The sequence below is a fragment of the Ceratosolen solmsi genome, unplaced genomic scaffold (genome assembly GCF_000503995.2).
Source record: "Ceratosolen solmsi marchali unplaced genomic scaffold, CerSol_1.0 scaffold28, whole genome shotgun sequence".
Taxonomy (NCBI): Eukaryota; Metazoa; Arthropoda; class Insecta; order Hymenoptera; family Agaonidae; genus Ceratosolen; species Ceratosolen solmsi.
In genome coordinates this window covers 818,082-839,107 of record NW_011948429.1, presented here as the reverse complement: position 1 = coordinate 839,107, position 21,026 = coordinate 818,082, and the positions used below count along the sequence as shown (strand labels likewise).

General features: G+C 25.6%; 2 protein-coding genes across 3 annotated transcripts in view; one reads left to right on the top strand and one right to left on the bottom strand.

Moving 5' to 3' along the window:
* Positions 1-20,371, bottom strand: part of LOC105363738 (hemolymph lipopolysaccharide-binding protein-like) — a 27,205-nt gene extending 6,834 nt beyond the window's left edge. The window contains exon 1 of one of the 2 annotated variants that reach the window (XM_011501503.1): positions 20,105-20,371. The gene's annotated coding sequence lies outside the window, so the exon portion shown is untranslated. Of the gene's footprint in view, positions 1-7,339; positions 7,636-20,104 lie in introns of those variants that run through there. The other variant, XM_011501502.1, reaches the window with a different exon arrangement.
* Fstl5 (follistatin-like 5) overlaps positions 1-21,026 on the top strand; it is a 326,084-nt gene that overhangs the window by 274,291 nt on the left and 30,767 nt on the right. Inside the window, exon 4 of the mRNA XM_011501504.1 lies at positions 17,246-17,396. Coding sequence (XP_011499806.1) covers positions 17,246-17,396 — 151 coding nt within the window. The remainder of the gene's footprint in view (positions 1-17,245; positions 17,397-21,026) is intronic.

Here is a 21,026-nt window from a genome sequence, read left to right as displayed (position 1 = left end):
ACATAGAAAGTAAGTTCCCGAGGGACTCTATTCTACAAGAGCTTTTGATTACAATGAAAGAGAAACGATTCTTTACCTTACAAAATTATGAAAGCGCAAATAAGAATTATATGGAGAAGAAAATATAGTGAAAAGGAGAGCGTTTATGTAGTGAAATAATACATATATATATATATATATATATATATATATATATATACAATTTAATATCTTTGTCGGTGTATATTATTTTGCATTACTCGTTACGAAAGCTACTTAAAACAATGAAGAATAAAATAAATGGAAGAGAAGACATAAGGACAATTATTTTCCATTTTAACTTTTTATCGTTACCTCTTTATTAATTCTAAAGTTATAGGCAACTTTAAATCAAGTTCAACTTTAATATACAAGATAGCAATAACATTTCCGATTCATATAAGACCATTTGAAATCGTCTATAATTTTGACAATAATTGGAAACTAAGAGCTTTTCTCTTCAAATTGAACTTAAGAATCAATCATTACTACGTAAAAATTGTCGACAAACCTAATAAACTATACATTGATTTATTTGTATATTGATAAGCAACTCGCTAGAAATGTAATAAAAAATTTCGGCAAACTGGAAATTTATAAATGTAGCTACTCGGTGTAACAATAAATGTTACAAAGTTTTATTTTTAACGACATCATTAAATAAAAGTTACTAATTTTCAAAATCACTGCGTCCCTTTAATACATCTCGAATTTTCAATTTTAGAATAAAGTATAATGTTTCATATTAGCTTTATACAGTATTTCAAATTATTAATTATAATATAATAATAATTAATTATAAAAATATAATTCATAATAATTATAAAAATTTAATATCAAGTAAAATATATTCTACATTAATACATAAAAATAAAAAGAACAACAATCATTGCTTTACACAATCGAAATTAAATATATCAAATATTTCATTTTTTTAACCAATATCTATTTTTTGTAAATTACACCGAAAGGGAATTTCATATAAATTCCCAATACTTATGAATTTTTAAAATAAAATATTATATTTTCAATAGTATCAAAAATTGAATATCCATACTACTTTACCGGTATAATAATAATAATAATAATATATATATATATATATATATATATATATATATTTTTTTTTTTCTCCGAAGATCTACAGAATTTTTCTTCAGCTTTATATATTATTAATATTAAATTGTATTAAAATATTAATATTAAAAATGATATCTGTTCAATGAGTCTGTTCAATTATAATTGATGCATACCAATATCATTTCATATGGAAATAATTCCCGTAGTCCCAATACGAATTTTAATTTATTATTTAATATAATTATTATTCCAAGAACTCATTACTTCGATAAAATTCTTTATTAATGTATATCTTAATATTTTTAATATTTTTTATATTTAAATATGTAGAAAATTCTTAATATGTAAAAAAAAAAATTGAAATAAATATCTAAAAATATACTCATTCTTCTTGAATTTAGCCAAAGACACTAACAGTCTTTACTCGCAGAAATATCTGTGGATATAAACACCGAATTGATACAAAAAAAAGTACTTGATTATATATGTTTGTAAATTGGATTATCGTTCTTCTCGGTGATAATACGTTATAATAAATAAAGTGATGAAAATGATTTTGTCCTGGATTTCTACTTAACACGTAGGAAACTGAAATAAGAAGAGAGAAAGAAAGAGAACGGGAGATAAAGAGTGAGTTAGCGAGAAAATGAGCGAGACAGTTGATTGGCCAGCAATCAGAGCTTCTGTATCATAGAATTCGATCAAAGGAGAACTTTCTCGACGACTAGTGGCTTTCACGTGTTAAGAAAAAAAATTTAATAGTTGAAGAGTAAAGCGCTCAAGAAAATGTTCGGAAAATAAGAATTAATCGGAATAGGAGAAAACAATTGAAACATTACAGAAGAAAGGGAAGTCAGAAGTTTTCTCATTTTATTCTACTCTCGGTTGATATGTGAAAACTTATGAATTTAATTTCTATAATTAAAAAGCTTTGTATTATTGAGTTGAGTTAGTATTATATACAATCTGTTTGAAAAAAAATATGGCAAAGGATTTCATGACCTTTCGTTCGATCGCTAAGTTAAAATTAAAATTTCAACATTAACGGTAAATTTTCAACATTGATTTAACTGATTTTGTAGTTGTTTAATTGTTTAATTCTCTAAATTTAGTCCAAAAAATGCAGCTGTAATACAAAAACATATATTTAATATTGTTAGTAATGCATATAAAAATAAGTATTATAAATTATTTATAATAATTATACATAATAATGTATTATTACATATCACTATACGTTTACATATTTTGTAGTTACTTAATTGGTTCCGTGTCTTAATAATAATCATAATTACTTGAAGAATTTTTAACTTAATTTATTAATTTATTAATTTTTTAAAATTAAATATTTAATTATATCTTATAATTTATATTATTTCTTGTTTACACAAATCTGAAGTTTTAATTGTAAAAAATTAATGTCTGCACATACAACCATTCACTTAAATAAACTGAATATTTCTGAATTGCCAACATTTTGTTATTAATTTCTTACTTTTAACAATATTAATGTAATAGCTATATATATATATATATATATATTTAATTTCTGTAAATTCTGATTCTCTTAAGCTTTTCCATTGTAATACTGATATATACAATATTGACAGTATTTTTTATTAAAAATATAATTATCTTGAATCATTTTTTATGTTACTTTTTAGATTAAATCTATTTATTTTCTACAAAATATTATATCTATATCAACATAGCTTTAATGAAATTTCTATTATAAAAAAAATTGATTATATTAAAATATTTTTACTCTTATACTTAAATAGTTTATATCAAATCGAAAATATACTTGGCATATTATTAGTAAGAATTATTATTATAAGAATTTTCATTTTAATGTAAAAAAAAAAATGTATAAAATTGCATATATTTTAATAAAGTCTATACAATTTAATATTAAATTGAAAATTATTATTTTATGGATAAATTAAATAATTAAATTATTTTAATTTTATGAATTTCTAATGCCTAAATTATATATGCACATGTATGAAGTGACCCTAAGTAATACAAAATTGACAACATCAATATTTAATTAACATTATTTCAAACTATTATTTATTATTATTAAATTTATCATAATTAAAATTTTAATCAATAGTTTCCAAACAATACGTAGCTAAGAACATTATCAAAACAAAAATTTTTAATATTCATAGTATTGCATAAGTAAAAGAATATAAACTAATTTTACGATAGTTTAGAATGATAATATAATGGTCAGTATAATATCGATCAGAAATCAAATTTTAATCAGTAAATATACTTTCCATACGCTCCGTATATTTATGACAATAAATTCTGATTTAAAATTAAAAAGCATCTGATACGTTTTTTTATTGCTTTATACGTTAAAAAAACTTTGATAATTCGTTGAATATCCATCTTGTAATAAATCAAATAAATAAGTAATATCGCTTTCAATTTTATATACAATATACAATTACGTTTATTTTATATAATTATTCTAACATTAGCTACACATCTATAATAATTTATATTTATACGGTATTGAAACTCCTTATATGTACATGTCCGGATTAAATTATCCAATACAATGACAATGAACGAAAAATTAAATATTTGTAGCCCAGTTAATTATTTTTAATTTTGTACATTCCTATTAAGTCCATAAAATAATATGAAAGCATACATGTACACGCTATTTATTGATATTTAGAAAAATATTCGACTACTTAGTGTATTTAATGCTGTAATCGACTATATTTCTTCCACCATTTTCTTATTCACCATCAATTGCAAATTTAGAGAAATTCCTTTAAATTAGGTCTAATATCTCAGTTTATCTGAGCTTTATCTCTGCATAGTTCAATTCTGCATATACTCTATATTCGCTTTGTATTTATTATTACGTAAATTAATTACGGGTAGCTGTCATGAAAGATACATTTAGACTATTGAATATCAATATATAATTGGTATGTATGATAAACGGATTTTTAATTCAGTCCTTAATATTTTTGGCATTTAGTAGTTTCTATTATATTTAATATTGGATCTATAATTTTGAAGGAATTATAAGAGATTCTTTTCTTTTCTTTTCTTTGTTTTTTTTTCTTTTTTTTTTTTTTTATGCGTGTTTGCAAGTTCTTTGTATATCTAAATAATATATATTGAGCACGTATATGGATGAAGCAAAAAAGTTACAAATTTTTGTTGAACTAGATACAGTACCAAAAGCAGACCTCGATTAACGTAAAAGTAATAGCTTGTCTACGTACATTGAAAAGGACTTCCAATTTTACATTCTTCCATAAGATATTTCAATTTGAAACCAAACTCTCTTCTTAACTAAATTTTTTAACTAAAAAACTGTCAAAAATGTGGCCATTGATTTGTATTAAATTAATATTATTATTTCTAATTAATAATGCTGTGCACAATCTGGACTGTTGTATTTTCTGTAATCTTATTAACAGCAACGATTTAAACAATTATTCAAAAAATTATAATAATATTTCAATTACTACAGACTTTTTAAATGCAATAAATATTTCATATTGAAGATAATATTAACTTTAGTGTTGTGTAATATCAATGTAACATAAATTAAATGACGAATATTTACAAATAAAATTTTAAATTAAAATTCTTTAAAATCATTTGTAACGAAATAATAATAATCATATATTATATTTGCATTTAAAATAAATTAATTTTTTTCTACTAGTTTTGTGCAGTCGGAAATTTTGTTACGACAAAATTTAAATTAACTGAAATATTTTGCGCACGAATACTTTTATTTCCCCACCGATACCATACCTCTTTAAATGCAAACAAAAAAGAAAAGAAAAGGAAAATATATAGGAAATGAGAGAACGGAGATGCAAAACACTCCCGCGCTAAATAGTTGAAAGCAATATAAAGCCACGTGTTTCGTACTAACCAAAATCAACAACTCGTGCTGGGCCGTTTGTCTTTTTTAATCACGTCGTTCTCTGGAATCCGGGAATTCGCGACGAAATATACTAAGAAATAAAGGGAGTGATAAAGAAAGAGAAATAAAGAAGAAAGGTGGAGAGAAAGCGAGAAAGAGAGGAGCACTTTTTCTATAGATTCTTGAAAGTCCCAAGATAAAGCGGCCGAGTATGCACAAGTGTTTTATGGAAAACGAGATGAAAATGCACTAACGCTCGATGTGCGAGGAGCAGACCTTTTAGCTGTACATTAGGAAAAGGCTGAACCTTAATACAAAAACGAAAAGATATTTAGTGAAGCTAGGATTTTGGATCAAATATTTCTGAAAATTTAAAAGAATTTATAGCCCTGGTGTCCGGTCTCGAGAAAAATCTTCAACGTTATACAATCCGTTAATTTCTGAAAATTAATCAAGCAGAGTATTCTTAATCTGTAGATTTTGAAAGAATATTTGAAGATGATTTGAATATTATTGGAAAATTAACGAACATTATATAAAGCATTATATAAATTATATATATATATATATATATATATATATATATATATATATATATATGCAGATTTATTTATAATTTAACAAAAAAAAAAAATTTTAATATTTTCATGTGCTGATAAAATTAATAACATCATTTATTGACAGTCACATTACCTGATAACTTATTCATTTAAAGCTTAATAATATTATTCTTTAATTTAATATCCTCCTGGATAATATTTACAGATATACACTGCTAATTTTAAAGAAAAATAAAAGTAACCCTTAATATTAGTGTATCGGAGGAAATATTTTTCATAACAATGGTATAATTAATCTATAAACTTCTAATATTTGTTAGAATGGTGTAAGAGTATAACAATACTTGTTACTAATTATTCAATTATTCAATTATTCAATTATTCAATTGTATAGAAGAGTATTTAAAGACTATTTGATATTATTATTTATGATCAAATAACCATTAAACATCGATGGAACAATACATTGAAAATAGTTAATGTATGTAAAGGGAAATATATATATATATATATATATATATATATAAATGAAAAAAGCAGAACATATATGAAACGATTTTAATACTGTGAAATTTAATAATAAGAAACTCAACCAGTTACACCTTATTGACGTCAGAGTTTTAATTGACTTAGTTTACTAAAAATACAAAGCTGGTGTTCTCACAAGGACTATTTGCTAGTGCAGCAAATTGCTATCCTAACACAAGTGCCCCAAAATGTAATGTCAAGTAAGCCGAAAAATCAATGTAATGCACGATAAATAAAATGTAAATAATAATAATTTGAGTAATAAAGTGATTTTACGTAGGTACGGAAATCTTAATAAAAAACGTAACGTCTGCCACAAACTGAGAATTCATAACTTTTTAAGTTTTTTTTTTCTTTTTAATATTAAAATTATACCCTATATAAAAACGATTTATGAATTAAAAATTTTTTGAATATTAATGCATACGTCTGAACTATATTCATAGAATTTAAAATTCAAATCACGAATTAATTATTAATAGGATGCTTTTTTTAATAAAATTAAACAACCCACGTAGTATAATCCAATGACCGATCGTCTGACTCCTATTTCATCGGAATATTTATAATACTAATTATGAAGAATCTTTGTATTCGTATAGTGAATATTCCATCCAAATTCTTCACTATTACTATCTCGCAAAGTACACACATCCATGCACTACCAAAGTGCATATAAAAAAAAATTCAACATTCTTACTTACCTCTCCTCTGCGTTAAATGTAGATTAATTGTGATTAATCTGAAACTGATTCACTTATTTACTATTCGATTATTATCAACTGTTAATCTAAATTACTATAATATAACTATAATGAACTTCTAGCAATGACGATAAAGAAGAGTCTTATATACACGTATGATTGTGTAACCGTTTCAATTTTTTAGCGAACCACAGTATGCTAACTTTATACGTCTATTTTAAAAATAAAATAATAAAAAAGCGAGAAAAAAAATATAATCATAAAAGAATGTTTATTGCTAATACAAAAAAAAAAAAAAAAAAAAAAAAAAAAAAAAAGTATAGAAACTTTATAGTACCAAGACCTTCCACCACCGAGAAAATCACTGCTTAAAGCTGCTGGCTCTTTTGTCTTTTGTTCGGCAAAGAAAAGGTCAGCGGAACCTGGGGAAATTCCGGCGACGAGTAAAGGAACGAGAAAGCACGCCACAGGAAAATGGGAATAAAGAGGGTCACGCATCGGCGAGGATCGAGAGGAAGGATCGTGTCAGGACTCACCGGCGAATAAAATGTGGGACGGGACCTTCATCACCCGGTCGAAGGAACGCGCGCTGCTTTACCTCCGTCGTTACGCCCAAGACGTGCTGGCTTTTCCTCTTTCCCGCCAACTCTCGAGCTTTAGCTGACGAGGCCGGTTATGCGCGTCGCCGCCCCGTCACCCCTTTCCCCGATATATCAACTGTATTCACCTGTAAATTGCATTTACAACTGCCTCCTTTATAGTGATATCCGAGAAGGGAAAAGGCGTTACAGCCGACTTTTTATTTCGCGACATTTTATGCGCTGAATTTTCGAACTTCACAATGTCTTGCTGCAATTATGTAGTGCAATTATAGTTCTGCTTCGTAAAAACTTTATGATTTAATTATGATGAAACTCCCGACAATACATCATTTCACGTCGTGATCATCAAATTACGAATAGTAAATGGAGGACTTAGGCAAGAGCAAACGCACATACTACTTTTACACATTAGTGTCTTAACTATTACTTAAGCACAAATTAATAATTGTTATCTAGTTGATAGTTAAAATAGAGAATTTCGAAGATTTTTCGGCAAGGGCTCGCTCTGTAATATAATAAGCTTAACGTAGTTTTTTCTGACGAATACCAGCTGGTAATATTATTCCATTTCAATTAATTTCACCAGTTGATGTACATGATTTTTTTTATCTTTCCACGTAAAAAAAAAAAAAAAAAAAAAAAAAAAAAAATTTAAAATCCAAAATCTGTAGGATTTTAAAGCTTACTTACAGCTTCTTCAATTGGAAGTTAAAAACTTTATTTTCTAAATAAAATACAAAAAGAAAAAACGATAATCTACTTACTTTTTTCAGAATAATCAAATAAACTTTTTAAAACGACTAATATTATGCGAAACTTTTAGATGATAAAAAGCAATTTTTCAACCACATATAACTTTTCTTTGTATTTAATTGAAATTACTCATATCCTTGTATGCACAATAATAATTTGAAAATGTTTAGATAATCTTATTATGCAGTGGACATTTTATTGCATTACAAAATACATGAGATTGCTTCATTCAAAAGTAATCTGCCATTACTGTTCGACCTAAAATTTCGAAATATAAACTATTATTGAATTTCTGAATAAATATTCATAAACACAGTCAAAATTTTATTCTTTCACTCTAAATTGAACATTCAAACGCATTTTTTCGGCTCTTATTTAGTATTTCAAATTTGTTTAAATTGTAAGATATTTATTAAATTTTCGTTCAATTTAATCTTAGAACTTTTTATTCGATTTAAAACACAAATACTTTCTACGTATAATAAATATTCTTATAAACAGTCTCATGAAAATAAAACTCTTTTATTCTAAAAGTTCTATTTAACTCACACTAAAGCGAGTCGTATGTATTTTAAAAAGAAGGCCATTGAAGAACAACAGCATCTATAAAACAAACTTTAAAGTAATCGAGTGTATTATCTGAAAACCTTTAAAGACTCAAGCCTTTGAAAATACAGTACTTTATTATTCTAATGCCGTCATTACTAAATCGAAAGATCCAAAATAAAGATTAAAATTATGATTTTTCAATGTCAACTTGTAATCCTTTAGATTCCAAGTACAATAGATATTTTCTAATAATACGTATATAAACATTTTTATCTCCACATTCGTATTTATATTCCCTTTTGTCACTGTACATAAAATAGTTTTCTATATTGCAGTCAAATCAAGGACTAAAAAATTATCAATAACATAGTATGGCATTCAAATTAATAATTATTTAACTATTTTATTTTAAAAGATAAAATAAAAAAAATATATATTCTTAGGAATTTTGAATGGAAACATTTTGATTTTAATTTAAAGTATGATGGACATATCATGTTAAACATTATTCGTCAAAAGTATACCGCACTGAGTGTATTCGATAATGTAACTCTGAGTCTCATTCGTTTCTTGATTAGATTCTCGTCGCATGGAAAAGTTCTCACTAAAGTGGTCGAATACTCGCGTAAACGCCACGACCGACAATAACTGACACATTTGACGAGGCGGTTTTCGACGAAAATCCCGAATGCGTGATCCACCACACTCCAGGCGAATTATAATTATTATTAAGAAATTCTCCGATCCGTCCCAAGAATATACGATCCCGCTCAAAAAGCTCTCGTGACAGAATCTTTTGGAGTTTCGAAGCCTTCGCCCTCATCGGAAAAAAAAGCAAAAGATCCATTAGCATCAACCTCGGCCAAAAAGACCGCCCCCGCATTAGGTTTGAGTACCAACGATCTGCTCTCACGGGCTCGTCACAGGTACTTATGTGTCCGTTTTATCGGACGTAGTCGTCCGCTAGTCGAGCCACTCGTGCACTCGATTAGGGTCTGCCATAAGGCAGACCAAGAGAGAAAAAGAGAGAGAGAGAGAGAGAGAGAGAGAGAGAGAACTTATTAACCAAGATGCAACTGAATCGTGAAAAATTCTCCTCTCTTATGTCGGTCGTCACCCGATTTTCCACTTGCCATCTCCGAATCTAAAATATCCAATTGCATAAAATATGATTTTTCCATTGCTTTTCCAGATGTATCGAAAACTTGAAAATTTCCAAAATCTAAAAATATATATGTAAACATTATTTCTATCCTGACGTTTATATAGATACTTGTTACAAAAAAAATATGAAATTTTTTTTTACAAATTTTATTACTCCATATACAATAAACTTTTTTTTATTGCTTCATCTATAATAAAGTATATACAAATTTTATATTCTTTCAATAATTAATATCAGATTGCATCATAAAATAATATCATATCTTGAATCACAGATAATATACTACTTAATAATTAAATATTTAAAAGATCTATTAAAATATATATATAAAAACAAAATTATATTTGATAATTAGTACAAAATTTTACATATATATATATATATATATATATATATATATATAAACACATAATATTATTATTTAATTTTTTCAAATGACTATTTTACTAAAAAATGTTGTTTGCTACCTAAAGAAAACGCAAAATGCATATTTATTCATAGTAAATGCAAAATCTCTAAAGAATAATTCGACCACTTCGTTACGATGTCGTCAATTATGTTTTACAGCTAATTTATATTATAAATATGTATTATTTTGATATAAAAATTAATTTAATTCATAAGGTAATATAACTTTTATTCTAATAAAATTCAACCTTATAATATTACTAATATCATTTATATTTAAAATTCTGAATATATAGTAAAAATAATAAAACACAATTTTAAAATAAAACTTATGGCAGTAAAAAAACTTATAAATATTAAGTTTTTAAACTATTTTGTAAATATGTTAAAAAAAAATTCACTTTTCTAAAATGAAAGAGATTCTTAATTACTTTTAATATATGCAACTCTTAAAATATGATCCTTGAAACTTTGATCATTTATAAAAGTTTCGCTTTACCTTTATCATTTAAATTATTCAAATCATTAATTCAATTCAACATAGCCATCCTATTTTCTTCATATTTACCTCGGCGTCAAAGGCTTTGCAAAACTATTTTCGAAACTATTTGTTTTAAATCTACTATTTTATGTAGCTAAGTTTTGTTCACAATTTTCTAAAACGTAAATAGTAGTCGATTTCTAAATTAATGCCATAGGTAGCAATAATTATGAACATCTTCTTTTGGTAAATTATTTTGTATTCATTGTTTTATGAGTTCTTTGTTTAAGAATAAAGTGCTACACTATAATCATCCACTAAAAAAATTAATATAAAAAAGACAGAGCCATTGTTTTACTTTTATTACATCAAGATGTGGTCAGCAGTGTCAATGTTAGTTAAGTAAAGGAATTGAAGAAGACTGATACGAAAATCTCTCTTTCTCTCTCTCTCTCTCTCTATATATATATATATATATATATATTTTTTTTTTTTCAACTGTAATACGAACACTCGAAGGCAGCTTCACTAGGCTATTTCCAGTACTATTGGCCAGTGCGTATGTTCATTCTATACTACGATCTCGAATGGAATCACTCTCTCTCTCTCTCTCTCTCTCTCTCTCTCTCTCTCTCTTTAGGGAGTGAAGGGTCAAATCGATCTGGACAAAAAGAAATTCAAAAAATACTCCACGATGAGCATTTAGTAAAGGTAGATGTTACGAGAATTCAACTGATACCTGAACTGCCTTTTTCTTTTAAACCTAAATGTAATTTATCTTAAAAGTAACTAATTTTGTAGTTTACTGGCTTTTTACTCAACTTTACTAATCTTTGAATCGTTAACTAATATTCATAAGCATTTAATAAATATATTTTCATTTTCTATCAACGACTTTTATATTATTTATATCAATTTTTAGACAAAATTTAAGAAAAAAATTAACCAAATGTCACAGTCAGATAAAGTTCTGCGATAAACTTTCGCTATATCGTTAAGAAATATTGTATTTATAAATTTCTAACCGAGTAAATAATATATAAGATAAGCTTTTAATTTTTATTTCAAATAGCATTATCTGTATTTTGCTGTTAAATTTACTGAAAAATTATAGTATTTACCAATGAGTTTTATATAAAAGGCTATCAAACATTTTATTACCGTTTACTTATAATAATTAAGTTATTTCTTCGTAATATGCGACATGTCGAAAATATCGTTGCATAATATTTTTATGAGCTTGTAAAAGAATATAATTCAATGGGAAAAAATGTGTAATAGTACTTTTTTTTTTATTTATCCGTGTATCCATTACAAAGACATAAATATAAATCACAATTCACGTCGATGAGAAAACGAGTTACGTATTTTTATCGATTGCAAAAAGTATCAGAGTTCGGAAGCGTCATCAAGTGGTCTATTCTATCGTAGTAAGTTCATTCGATTTTCATGTTTCAGCTAAATGGAAAGTGGTACTTTCCAAGCTAAAGCTCCAGTGTGATACGAGCATAACACTTTATTATTACGGCTCTCACTTCCTCGGCACTGCATTGCGGTCGCTCTATTAACTATATACATCTAAGTATGAGGGCCGCTAACTACTATTCTATGTGACGATGTCGTATTAGAAGTTTCAGTTGTTCCTAAAGCTTATGACTCTCATTATCTTTTATATCTATAAGAGGATTGATATTGCGTAGCCATCTTTTTCATACAATTGTGCAAATGACATATAATAGGGCAAATATGGTCTTTATGTGCTAAAAGTTTAAGATATCAAGTGCGCCTTTTATTTTTCAATTGGTGTATAATTAATCTAATATTGTCATCGCATTTCATACGCTTGCAATTTTCTTTCTGCAAATCCGAAATTATCGAATATTTTCAATATTTCTACATCTTCGCGTACTACGTTAAATCTTAATTTTATAAATAATTAGAGTAAATTGTACTAAATAAAATCATGCATATTTCTTTTGCGTTTCGTTACAAATTTATACAATACACAGGAGAAGTAAAAAACATCTTTTCATAATGAGGATTCCCATTTTGACTTTAGTATTTCAAATCTAATTATAAAACTTTTTAATCCTAACATATAATTCAAATTAATTAAAAATCGAAATTATAAAACTATAGCAGAACTACATATATATATATATATATATAAGAATATAAAAAAAAATTAAATACTAGATTTTCCGGTAATAATAAAATTTTATTTTACTATCTTTGTACATCAATATGAAAAAAATATTAATATTTATATTTCATGCCAAGGGATACCAAATTTAATAATCTAAACTCATTTATAAACCAATTAATTTTTTATTTAAAAAACTTTTATGACACTGATAAATAATCTTATTATTATTACTATAAATTGGATGTCGTATTCATTAATTAATATTTCATTCTTATATAATCGATTGATTGCCGGCATATGTAACAACAATATTCTCCAAACATATGCGACAGAATAAGGAATATAAAGCAAGTGCTGGAGAATTATTTTAGAATTATCTTTGACAAGTAAATAAAATTTTTGTAAAGTAACAGAATGTTATTAATCATAGCAATAATACATAAAGTATCATATGAGAAACTCCTTCGGGATAGGGTATAAATAAAACATTAAAATTAAACAAAGGGAATGTGAGAAAGGCTCATGGATTGATATTGGCAGAAGTGACTGTAGCACGTACCGACCGTATGTCAAGTCAATTTCCTGCGAGAGATCTTCATCGCTCTTCATTTTCTTTGTTCTGAAACTGCTTCGTTGCTTCTTTCTGCGGGCTCTTACATACGAATGATACGATCAGCCACTTGTGATCAGGAATCACTTAATTTACACCTACTTGGAAATTTGTGGCCAACCCTGCCCGGAAAATTAAAGTATGGGACGCGACGCATTACACGATACGCATACAAATCCATTTGTGCACACGCTGCGCGCGAATACTCAACCGCCTACATAGACTACATATTTACATTTTTATGGGATAAAGTTGCACGCGTATGAAAATTGTCGGCGGTAAGATTTATGAAAAAAACGTTACATTCAGGTGAGAAAGTGCGCCACGATGAGCTGCTTTTTTTATTACGAGACAAATACAGACTCACACGAGATTCCGATAAATAAATGAAATACAATACTATACTATCGTAATAGCGATTTTATTGAAATGGAGCTCAAATGTTTATGAAAAATTGAATAAATATCGGTATTCTTTGGAATTTATAAAGCTTTTTCAAGTCCCATTCATATTCATTTAATGATATTATAATGTACCATTAATTTTTTTCCAACGTAAATTTGTCAACTACAATATTGTTATGTTGAAAAATAATTTGAAGCAAATTTTCATGAAAATTCATATGAAAATAATAATATTTTAAGGCAATCATTATTAGAGGACATACATTAATATAAACATTTTTTTCTTAAATATATTGAAAATATGTTTTTCAATCATATTAATACTTATCGCAAACTCATCTGTAGTTCTCAAAGTTTCATCAGCTAAGAAAAACTTATTATGTAGAATAATGGAAAAGCAAAAGGAAAAATGCAGTAATCGATGGCTACGATTTCTGCTCGCACATATGCAAATTGAAAATTAAGCATAGAAGATTGTTTCGGAGTGTGACTAATATCCATCCACGCAAAGTTTCTCTTAAGAATATTGTATATTAACAAGAAACTTTTAGACTCAATAATTAAGCTCTCCCCCCCCCCTTCCCCTTCCCCATCATTAGTGTATATATTGACATAAAAACTCAAAAGCATTGTTGAAACGCTTATAATCTTTTTCATAATAAAGTTTTCTTTTCTTCATTATTTTTAATTTTATTGAATTATAATAGCAGTTACATTTAGTTAAATTTCACTTTATACCGATGAAGTCCTGTATATCATTTTCATAAGTCCTAATTGATGTTTTCAAAAATAATTAAAAATTTTAATGGAAAGATCTTAATTCTAAATGTGAAATTAATTTTATGTATGCATTCTCTAGCATATGATTTTTATTTTTTAAAAAAGTATTTTGAATTTAATGTGTTTTTTCATATTAAATTTTCAACATATTTTTCAAGTTCTGGCTATGACATTTTTTCAGCCACAGTAGACTTTAAATAAAAATATTTTTCTCCAAGGTTTTTTAATTTTTATCATATTATACATTGTACTTTTAAGTTTATAATTTGTTTTTAAATTTCTTTCTAAATAAAGTTTCTCACATGTTATAAAAAAAAAAAAATAATATAAAATTTGCGTTTACTTACTGCTTTGAAAATTAATTCGACAGTTGTATTTATAAAATTTTAATACAGTATTCAATTACATGCATAAATGCAACATTAATTTGACAAATAAAATTATTAAAAATTTACGGTATTTACATATATTAATTATTTTAATTTTAAATGCTTAATTGTTACTATATACTTGTGTACAATAATTGGCCTTTTAAATCAATTATATAAATAAAATAGAGCTTAACAAGTTTATAAATTTAATGTTACAGGAAATAATTATATAGTTTTAATATAATGAAAAGAGAAAATTATCCCAATTTAATATCTTAGCAAAAATAAACCCGAAAAATTATTACCAACTATATTTTGTTAAAATATGATAATCATCGAAATTTATAGTATAATTGAGATCTACAATGTAATTGATTAAAAAAATAAAATAATTTTTTAACAATCTACAACGATTACAATTTATATATAAATGAATTTTATATATAATGAATAGTCAATCCAGTTTATGAAAAAATTATATTCTTTATGAATCAGTCACTCAATCACATGCTGTTAAAAATTTTATCTCTATTATAATCATTATTACAACATTATTTCTATATCGTTAAATATTTTCTTATTCTTGCTACTTTTATAGAACTATTATTTATCATTTATAAATTTACTCTTTCAAATTATTTAACTAAATACTGATATTATCAGTAATAGTATCAGTTCATAATAGATAAATTGATTTTCATTCGGAATTCATACTAACGAAAAATATTTACATGTGTCATGTTGTATTTATGCGTATGTCCCTCGTTGAGTTTATAAAATTAAATTATTATTCAGAATTGTGGAATTCTTACAGCCAATTAATCTAAATATTATATTGGAATAAAATTTTCAAAATTCCTTTTACCAATGAATTTTAATTATAATAAACGTATATATTTATAAATAAATAATAAGCTGTGATGAGCAATTATATTAACTATAAATATCAATTAATTTATTATAAACTAATACAAAATATAATAAATACAATTACAAAGAAGTGGTAATTATAAAGACTAAAAGTAGAAGAAAAGATGAAAAATTAATGACAAACTTATTTATTTCTTATAATACTTATGTTTTCTTAATATTATTCTATATTTATGTTTGTATTTGATTATAATTAAATATTTCAAAATTATAAATTTAAACGCAAATTTAATCCAGCTAAACTTAAATTAATTGCTTCATAAATGTGAAATGAATTTTTTTTTAAATTACAATTAATCACTGATAAAACAGACATAGAAAATCTAATGAAAGCATGAAAATATTAAATTAATATATTAAATTTTCAAATTGCGTTAAAACATGGTCAATAAGAACAATTTAAATTAAAAAATTTAATAAAAATAGAGATTTATCGATGAATGGTGAGATTTTTCTCATCAAAGTGTTGTAAATTTGAAAAAAAAAGAAAAAAAAAAGAAAAGAAATATCGAAAGTCGAAAATGAAATATCAGTTGACAATATAACGAATTAATTTCTTCATACATTATTAATTTTATTTCAGAATATTATTTAGATATTTGCATAAAATTATTATATGAAACGGTTCGATATGCTCAGCCCACGTATCGCCATCCCATAAGAATTAATACGGTTCAATTGATTCTTTGTTGGATGTCTTAAAGCAAAACTCACTTATAAATATCGTATATACAGAAATATTTTTCAGCATTCTCCTTTCTTAATTTAAAAAATTCGCGATCATATCTATCTGATCGGATTAATACTTTTTCTAAAAATTATTTTAACCTATTGTTTACAATATATTTGTATTGTCATAAAAATAACTTGGATAATATTTACTTTTATAGCCCCTGAATTTTTCTATTATTTTAGTATGAATAATACAAATATTTATATTAAAGCAAGAGACGATGGAAGAAAAAAGACATGTCAACAAAAAGAATAAACGAAAATTTTCAGAGAATATAAAATTAACAAGCAATATATGCCTTTGAATTACAAACTTGGACGTTTAATATTATTTATCGTACTCATCACGAAGAATAATATGTTCAACATAAAGAATCTGTATAATGGAGACTAAAATTATAGATTAGAAATTTTGTATAATAGAGATTAGAATTGTAGTGTTATCTTAAAAATATTACATAAATATGAGCGAATTTCGATTAGTCAACCAACGTTCTTTCCTTAATTTTAGCATGCTAAACGTCATCGTTACATTATGGTTCACCGACACGAGTTTCCAACTGAAGCGTCAGACATGGGGACGACCGAGCAGCCACAAAAAATCCAAGATGCTGCAACATTGTCGTCCTCTATTAGTCTCGACGATGATTACTTTAGCCGCAGTGAGTATATTACATTATAATTACTAACTGCAAATAGCATTTTTTAATTTTTAAAACTTAGAACGTGAAAAATTATACTATTTAAAAATATGACGAATGAATAATAATATTATTAGCAGAGAAATGTGTTTGATTTATTTAATGAACTACTTATATTTCCATATTTAACGATTTAGAATATAATTAAAGATTAATCATTTTTTCATATAATTAGATTTTAATAAGTATCTTTACACATGAAATATATTGGCATAATCGGACACAAAGTTTTTGTAAACTCTAAATTTATAAAAGTAAATGAGTTATATTTTATTTATTTTTTTTTTTTTTTTTCATCAGTATTAAAATTATTTCTTTATACTAAATGAAAATATTTTATTCTTTAAGTTAATGATTATTATAGAGTGAATAAATATTTGTGAATATGTTAATTTAATGTTTGATTTTCATAAATAACGAATGTAGATATATTCTATTAACAATATGAATTTTGCTTTTGTACATTTATAGATTTACGGCAGTTAATGTATTATAGTTAAGTTTTTAATAGAAATAATAATGATAGACTTTATCGGAGAAAGTTGTACTTTTCTACATAGAAAAGTAATAGCTGTAGAAACGTAATCAGTAGCATGTGATTGGTGCCTCGTATGTAGTGTGAAACTTAATCGGATATTATTCAATTAAATTGATCGATTATCGCTGCTTGGTTTAATTGTCGAAAATGTATGAATTTTTATTAATTGAAAATTTTATATAAACTTGAAGTAAAAAATACAAATTAATAAATCCAATGGATTTATTGCCGTTGAAAGATAATTTTCAAATACATCAATTAATTATGAATGTTTCTAATTCTTAAATAAATTAAAGTCGCACTGGGAAAAAAAAAAATTATGACAAATGTATTCCAAGCCATAGTCAACAATACTCAAAATTGTATAAATATGTTATATCCAAAAAATGTACAATTCTCAATCTAAACCGAATGACATATTTAATGAAATGTCAAATGCACAACATAAAGAATACATATAATGATTGTATAATATTAAAATCTTAAAATTTTTAAGAAAAACTTTCTTATCCTCAATGTACATTCGCTAAAAGTACGTAATTAGTGATTCCAATCACAAGGTAATGATTTTTAAATATAGTTTGATCATTTTATAAATTATAATGTATTAGATAATAATAATAATAATAATAATAATAATAATAATAATAATAATAATAATAATAATAATAATAATAATAATAATAATAATAATAATAATTTGCTAGTGATATTGAACACCACTGTCCCAACGTGTCATTATTTTGTGATGGCTTCAAGAGTATGATTAATGATCTTGGGCAATTATATTATCCGTCCTAATAAATTGAAAATTATTTGCTCAATGAACATTTAATCCTATATTTCATTCAAATTTACATTATAATGATAATATTAAATTATAAACTTATTTAAAATAGAGGTAACGAGGTATTTATCTACTTGTCGCGTACGTTAATTGATTTATTTTTCCGAATTAATATTAAAAATCTGTATGATATATATGTTTTTAAACATATATACCAAAAGCAAAAACAAAAACAAAAACAAAACAAAAAACAAAAAAACAAAAAACAAAAAAAAACATTTCGTGTAGGTGTAATTTTTATAATAAATCTAAACACAAAGTGTATTTATAAAGAAAATTTACATTAAATTTTATTCCAAGAAAAATGTTTAAAATCACAACAATAGTATTTTTTTTTTTTTTTTTTTTTTTTAATAAATCCTAAATAGATTGAATTTCTATTTAAATCAATTTTTCTCTAGTATGTATAAAATAATCATACATTGAAGCTTTACAAATTCATTATTGATAAATTAAGTATATTTTAGTATGAAATATTTAAAAAAAAAAAAAAAAAAAAAAAAAAAAAAAAAAAAAAAAAAAAAACAAATAAAACAAAAAAAAAACAAATATTTACACGCAAATACTTTTAGTAAAAATCCAGTTTTGAAGAGAATACAAAATATGAACTTGACACGATCTAACACGACATTTATTTTAACGCCACATGGAATTGAATAATATTTATTATATCAATATCAATAAACAAAAATATCAACCAAGAGTCGATCGATGATGTTACTTATAGATAAAACAACCCGAACGCCTAAATCAGCCTAAATTTATACATCTATATTCGAATAAATAATAAAATTGCCCAATCATAATTAAACCAAACAATAATTCTTTCAAAGGATCTTCCCAAATAAGGGATTAAAAATAATCCTCGATTTCAAAAATAATAGATCGCTAGCTCTGTAAGGATACAACATGATATGAATATATTAATATCTCTCCGAATCAGGATACTCCCATTAAATGGCTCAGTCACAGATCCACAGCGAACATGTACGATTTCAACATTGACAAACCGTATTCTTCGTCCTTCTCGACACCGAATCACTCGTGTACTAAGGAAAAAAAGCACATGCACCGCCGACGTGAAGATGCAGGAAAATTCGGGCAAATAAAAGTTTAGCTCATCCCCAAGAATCTAAATGGTCTTGACGACGTATGTTTACGCATACACGTACGCGGAAGGTGGCAAGTACCAACCTAGTGGCACTCACTCGTCGAGCATCGCGAATTCAATATCTAACTTCAGGATTAGCATAGAGATCGAACTCACTGTCACTGCAGCCTCACCTCTATTTCCGCTCCTTACACTCCTCTCTTTTCGGGCTTCTCATCTCTGCATCCTCGTCCCTCTCAATTTTTATGAATTTTCACGCTTTATGGGCAGGAGGCTGCTTGTCTCGGTCGTAAAATCTGTCAATCAGTTTTTCCATTTTCGTCGATTGCTCACCTCGACAGCAGCGGTAGGGCTTTCAAGGTAACGACGATTTTTAAAATGTTTGACAAACACTCCTTGTAGACGCTCGCATTTCTTTCAGAAGCTTAATCGAATTTCAATCTGTTGTTAAATAAAAAAGGCTCTGTTAATGCAATACACTTTTTTTTCTCTTTTTTTCTTCCTCTTTTTTCTTAATGCATATTCATTGTACAAATATCGAGCGTGAACTTTGGTGAGATTTGATATAATTTCAACAATAAACATACTATAATTAATATAAATTATTATATATAAAATTATATAAACATAAGAACGTTTCATTCAAATTCGTCGATAATATTAAAAAAAAAAAAAAAATTTGAAAAAAATAAAAAAAAAAAAAAAAAAAAAAAAAAAAAATTAGAATTTCCATACTTTATCCGATACGAATAGTAATAATATGGATATCTACACGTGTCCTTAAGAGTTTTTATTTTATTTAACGCTATAATTGATCTTATTTTTTTATAATTACAAGTTAATTACAGGACTTCTTTATAATGTTAAGACTTTCGTTAAAATTAATTTTCATTTATAAATCTTGCATGATTAACTGTACTTTTTAAGCACCTAATTGCTTAATTACGATGTCAAATTCATATAGAAATTGAAGTTTGATATACATAATTGTTGTCTATTAATAACTTAAGATTAAAAATTTTAAAATATACATTATACCATTGTATCGAAATCCTTATTTATATAATGGAAAATAAATAAATAAATAGCTTGAAC